The sequence below is a fragment of the Peromyscus leucopus genome, chromosome 1 (assembly GCF_004664715.2).
Source record: "Peromyscus leucopus breed LL Stock chromosome 1, UCI_PerLeu_2.1, whole genome shotgun sequence".
Classification (NCBI taxonomy): domain Eukaryota; kingdom Metazoa; phylum Chordata; class Mammalia; order Rodentia; family Cricetidae; genus Peromyscus; species Peromyscus leucopus.
The window spans coordinates 156,903,575-156,909,574 of record NC_051063.1 but is presented as its reverse complement, the minus strand read 5'-3'; the positions used below and the strand labels follow the sequence as shown (position 1 = coordinate 156,909,574).

The window sequence follows — 6,000 nt, the reverse complement described above, 5'->3', positions numbered from 1 at the left end:
CTGCGCTCAGCGGCCGCCCGGCGGGGCAGCACCCAGGTGCCCCAGCCCAGGGGACCCGCCATCTCCTCCGGGAGGCGGGGAGAAGGAACGAGGAGGGCGGGCGGGCAGCTGCACCCGCCACAGAGGGGAATAGACAGCCAGGCAAGGAGAGCCGAAGGGGACCGGCCGCACAGGGAGGAGAGCAGCCTGCATCCGTGCCCACTGCACCGGGAGCGCGCTGCGGCGACCACCGCAGAGCCGAGCGCGGATTTCCCGCCCCCCCCCCCTTCCCCTGCTAGGGTTGGTCTATTGGTCCGGCCCCCGGAACGGAGCAGCTGACCTTCCCCTAAAAAGCTTTGTGTCGGTTTCTCCATTTTCCCGCTGAGATGGTACCCGGAGCCCGGCCCCCCCACCCTCTCTCCCCTCCTCCCGGGGCTCGCCGCTGAGCGCCGCCCCACTCCCTCCCTCCCTCCCTCCCTCCCTCTTTCCCTCCTTCCTCTCCTCTGCCTCCTCCGCAGCCAGGCCAGCTCCCTCTCACATTAGGTGCCTTAGAGACCCTTGGGAGCCCGCGCACACACCCCTGCACCCGTACCTGACGGACAGCTCCCCCTGAGGGAGCTTGGGTCGCTCGTTGGGGTGGGTGGCCAGAGCCGCGGTCCTCTGTGCCCCCCGACGGCTGGGGGGAGGGGGAAGAGGCCCCGCGCCCCCCTCCCCGTCGCCAACTCCCCCTGGCGGCAGCTCCCATGGGTGTCGCTGGGCCGCGCCATGCCTAAGGGGGCGCCGCGATGGGCCAAGGGGACGAAAGCGAGCGCATCGTGATCAACGTGGGCGGCACGCGCCACCAGACGTACCGCTCGACGCTGCGCACGCTGCCCGGCACGCGGCTTGCCTGGCTGGCGGAGCCGGACGCCCACAGCCACTTCGACTATGACCCGCGCGCCGACGAATTCTTTTTCGACCGCCACCCGGGCGTCTTCGCTCACATCCTGAACTATTACCGCACCGGCAAGCTACACTGCCCGGCCGACGTGTGTGGTCCGCTCTACGAGGAGGAGCTGGCCTTCTGGGGCATCGACGAGACGGACGTGGAGCCCTGCTGCTGGATGACGTACCGCCAGCACCGCGACGCCGAGGAGGCACTGGACAGCTTTGGTGGCGCGCCCCTGGACAACAGCGCGGACGACGCGGATGCCGACGGCCCTGGCGACTCAGGCGACGGCGAGGACGAGCTGGAGATGACCAAGAGACTGGCACTCAGTGACTCCCCAGATGGCCGGCCTGGCGGCTTCTGGCGCCGCTGGCAGCCGCGCATCTGGGCGCTGTTCGAGGACCCCTACTCATCCCGCTATGCGCGGGTAAGTGACAGCTTCTCCATCAGATGGACCTGACCCGGAAAGGCAGCTTTTGCCGCTTCCCGCGGGCAGGGTGCAATGGACAGTGAGTTCCCAGAGAGTTCTGAACTGAAGGGGGTGTGTGCGTGTAAGTGTGTAAGAGAGAACTTGAGTCTGTATTGCTGGTTGTTTGAGAGCATATGAATGGGTGTTTGTGTGTGTGTGTGTGTGTGAGTAGACTGCCATGCATATTTATGTAAGCATACTGGTGTGTATTTGGATGGGTAAAGTATGTGGGAACAAGTGAGCATATGTGTATGTTTGAATGTACATGACACCCCACACTCCTGTTAGTGCCCAGCCGTGCCTTTAGCAGATGTACACTGTGAAGGTGTGAATTGCCCTTTGGGGAAGGAGGGGGACTCCTTCCTTCTTCCCAGGTCAGGGAGTCTCTGGGGTAGAAAGGAGGGTGTCTTAGCCTGCTGGGAAGCTAGAGACAGACAGCCCCTCCCCTCTCCAGGGACCTTCCTCAAGCCTTCTGAGGAGGTGGTCTTGGGAAGGCTCGCGCATATTCAGAGCTTGATGATTGAGGTGGCTCTGGGCTGGGGGTGGGGCGCACAGAATGGTGACCTCTGTGACATCTGCCCTCCTGGGTCTGGGAAGAGTCCAGAGGAAGAGCTTGAGAAGGCCTTAGGTTCCTGCTTCCTCTGGCCCCTGGCAAGAGGCTGGCAGGCAGGCAGGCAAACCTTAAGGGGAAATGTACCCAGAGGAAGTGTGTGGAGTGGGCGTGTCTTCCTCAGCCACACCCCTTTAGAAACAGCAAATTGTTACTAGAGAGAAAGGACACTCTGTTGCTGACCTTGGCCCTGCAGATGGCCTCCATGGATTAGTTTCCTGTGTAGAACAGCGAGGATGGTGGACCCCACAGAGAGACACCTACCCTGGAAGACAAACTCTGGGCCTTTCAGAGCTCTGTTCTCTGGCCTGAAGAGCACCAAGGATGAGAGAGAGAGAGAGAGAGAGAGAGAGAGAGAGAGAGAGAGAGAGAGAGAGAGAGAGAGAGAGAGAGAGTGTTGGGCAGGCTACCTTTAACTGCTCCAGGCCCCTTCTCTTTGGCTGACCCGGAGGCTGAGCTGGAGCTGGGGTAGGGGGACATGAGGAGGAGCTGGCATCCACAGAAGATCAGTAGACAGATACGCGCTGGGGGAGGGGTCTGAGGTGCCCAGGACAGGGAAGGGCTGTATAGGCAGCCACCTGACAGCTCTGATGCTAAGATAAAACAGAAAGGCACGTGGGCTGGAGACAGCGGCTCAGAAACTCACACCTCGAATCCTAGAACAGGTGCTGGGGGCAGGGATGCGGAGAGAGAGCACGTGGCCTCCCATGTTGCCACTCAGGATTTTGGCCAAGGTCAACCTGGAAGTTCAAGGAAAATTTGAATCGAAACCTCCTGGACCTTGCTGTCTCCTGAGATGGCCATTGGCTCCCTGAACAAAGGTTCAGGGTGGCCTGGGACCCTGCAGAGGAGGCCTCTCTTCTCCACCCCCCACCCCCACCCCCTAGATGACAGAGGCCACTACAGCTAGAGGATTATGTAACTGGAGGCTATGCTGAGCTGTGAGGAGGGGCTGGAACGTGAGGCTGAGAGAATGAACCAGTATGGGCTGGGAGAGATGCCTGGCAGGCTCAGCCAAGGCCTGGGTTACAGCAGCCCTCCACTTACATTTGACCTTGGCCCCTGGAAGGGAGGCCAAGAAGGCCCAACTTCTCTAGGGTAGTTACAGAGAGCTGAGCCCCTCACTCCCCGCCTTGGACGCTGCCCTGATCAGTGTACCCATGTTGCAGGGCAGGTGAGGGTCAGCAGGGTCACTTGCTCTCTCCACCCACTCGGGGGCTGTGGGGTCGCTTCACTCAGTGGAGACAAACACAGCACCTACGTACAGGCTGTGTCGGCCTAAGACCACAAGGCCGAGAAGTCGAGAAACTCTCCCCCGAGTGTCCGCTGCAGAGCAGACCAGGGAAAGCTGCAGTCAGAGGTGGCCGGTGGGGTGTTGGGGTACAGGTGGGTGTGAGTGGGTGCCCCACTCAGGACAGCGGTGCTGCTTTCTTCCTCTGATAGCCTCGCAGAGAGGATGTGGGCCTTTTCATTTGCATCGGCACCACACGAGAACACTGAGACCCACAGAGGGAGGGAGCACTTAAGGCAGAGCTGGGATTAGAACCAGGCTCCTGCTGCCCACCCGCCCGGCCAGCCTGACTGCATTGCGCTGCCTCTCTGCAGCCCTGCGCAGAGACCAGCCTGCTGCCTGCCTCCTCCCCCCTTCCCTTCCCTCTGATGCTGCCCCCCCTGCTGCTACCTTTGTTTACTCCGCCCCTCACAGCCTGGAAAAGCCTCAGATTGGTGGGTCTGGGTTTAGCATCCGATTTTTTTTTTCTCTAGATTCTAGACCTGAATCTCACGTGTGATATAGTCTGTGTGTGTGAAATACAAACTAGAAAAGCTTGTGCGTGAGCTTCTGTGTGGGTGTGTGAGAGACTCCTTGTGTGTAAGAATAAAACTATGGTAGGTGAGTGTGACTCTGAGGGCACACATGTGTGTTCAAGTGTGTGTTTGTGTGTGTGTGTGTGTGTGTTGAGAGAGTGAATATAAAGAGATCCTTGTGTCAAAGAAATGGGATGTGAGATTGTATGTGTGTTGATAGATGGTGTGTGTGTGTGTGTGTGTGTGTGTGTGTGTGTGTGTGTAAGAGAGAGAGACTCTATGAGATAATGTGTGTAATAAGAAAAAAAAAAAGGATGTTGTAAGAGAAATGTTGCATGTGAGACTCCAGGTCAGTGTATCTCAGAGATGTGTGGGCAGGTGTGGAAGTGTACGTGTGAAGCTGGGTGTATGTGTAAGCGTATGTGTGCGACACGACCTGTGCATATTCTGTATGGCAGAGTGTGTGTGGCTGTGGGTTAAGAGGCTGTGAGGCCCCATGTGTGACAATGTGTGTTTTGTATGAGAGGGATCTTAGATGTGTGTCATTATTGCCATTAGTGCTTGTGTGTGAGACATTGTGTGGCCGGGGTGTACCTGGAAAAAGGTGATAATCTGTAGGTTCCCTGCCTGCTGGCTCCATCTCCTGGGACTCCTGGGCTGTCTGACTGAAGAATATCCTTGCATGCCATACCTCAGAAGATGTATGTCCCACCCAGGCCAGTTGTGGATGTATGGGCCAGCAGGGAGGTCGCTTTCCCCTAAGGAGCTATCAGGACATCGGCTGTGGAGGATGGGGGCTCCTTGGTTGGGACAGGATATCCCACTGGAGCTATAAGGGGCAACAGTGCTGGCCGGAACAGCTAGCCCCTTGTCCTTCCAGAATAGGGGTTGGGGAGTGAGGTGAGCTGGGGCAAGCTGAGCCCCACTTGTGATCTGGATTGTGGGGTGTTGCAGCCTCAGACACGTGGAAGGTGTGAGTGGTGGTGTAACTATGTGGATGAGGGGATGAGGGTGTCCTGGACAAGCTGCCTCCTGAAGTCACACTGGGCAGGCACTGAGGTCTGAGCAGGCCTTGGCAGGCAGAGGAAGTGCAGTTCTTGTGTGAAAAGTTGAAGAGGTATGAGAGCAGGCGTGTGAGACCAGCTGGCTTGAGCCTGCCCTCCTCACCTCCTCGAGAGTCAGCGGAGGTCAGAGGCTCGGGTCTTCGTCTGTGACTTACAAGTTGCCAGGAGCCTTGTTCACTGTCATATCAGGGCCAGCGATGGTCTCTAGGCTTCGGGCCAAGAGTGTCCCTAACATATGCATGTGTGTGAGTGTGGTGACATCAGTTCCCACTTGACCTGATGACTACCAACAACCTCAAAGCTAGGGAAGCCCCACCTCTGTGCTCTCTGCTGTCCACCTGACTCCCGTCCCTCTGCCTCTCTGCCCTGTCCCTTAGTCCTTGGGAATTAATGACTACACTAACTCTTCTTAGCTCTCTGGGGAGGGAGTCACCCAGTGATTAGAGTGAAGAGCCCAGCCAAAGACAACTCTGGGGCCCAGGCTGTGGCCTGAGGTAAAGAAGGAACTATTAACAGGGACTTCTTAGCAAGCTGGCTCCTCCCCAGGACAGGGCATACTTGTCATGGTAGCATGACCCCCGTAGCAGCCGCATGGCCCGCCCAGCCACCGTGCTTTGCCAGGAGTCCTTGTATTTTTTTTTTTATTGTACCTTCAAGCCCCCAAGGCCTTTCAGTAAAGAAAACCACAGACTAGGTGTCCGGTAAGATGGAGTCCTTCAGCCCCATCACTGATGAAGAGAGTTGCTTGAGGACCGACCACAGGGGTTCACACAGAGCGTCTCCGAGGTGACCGTGGATGGCCACAGGCACGCAGGAGACAGTCAGGAACTTCGGCTGCTGTTGTGGCTTGTCTTATCATCTTGCTGGTGTTTCTGCTGTGGCTCTGCCCTGTTGTCTCACCTCACAGCCGTCTCCCAACTTCATCTTCTCCGCTATCATTGGTGCCTACTTCAAACCACCATGGCTCCCTCGCGCCCACCTCTCCAGCAGCTTTGCGAATTTCCCCCGACTCTAGTCCCGGGTCCTTCCAGTCCACTTTTCCACTTGGCAAACACAAAGGCCCCTTGACCTGAAAAACTGGCCAGGTCATCAAAGCCTGCAGGACTTCCCAGGCTCATCCTGGAGCCTCTTGGGTCCAGCCTGA

General features: G+C 57.9%; 1 protein-coding gene across 2 annotated transcripts in view; it reads left to right on the top strand.

Moving 5' to 3' along the window:
- Nucleotides 1-482: 482 nt before the first annotated feature.
- Kcnc1 (potassium voltage-gated channel subfamily C member 1) overlaps nucleotides 483-6,000 on the top strand; it is a 42,268-nt gene continuing 36,750 nt past the window's right edge. Inside the window, exon 1 of one of the 2 annotated variants that reach the window (XM_028880188.2) lies at nucleotides 483-1,334. In XM_028880188.2, the coding sequence (XP_028736021.1) occupies nucleotides 765-1,334 (570 nt within the window). In that variant the 5' untranslated portion in view covers nucleotides 483-764. The remainder of the gene's footprint in view (nucleotides 1,335-6,000) is intronic. The other variant, XM_028880189.2, reaches the window with a different exon arrangement.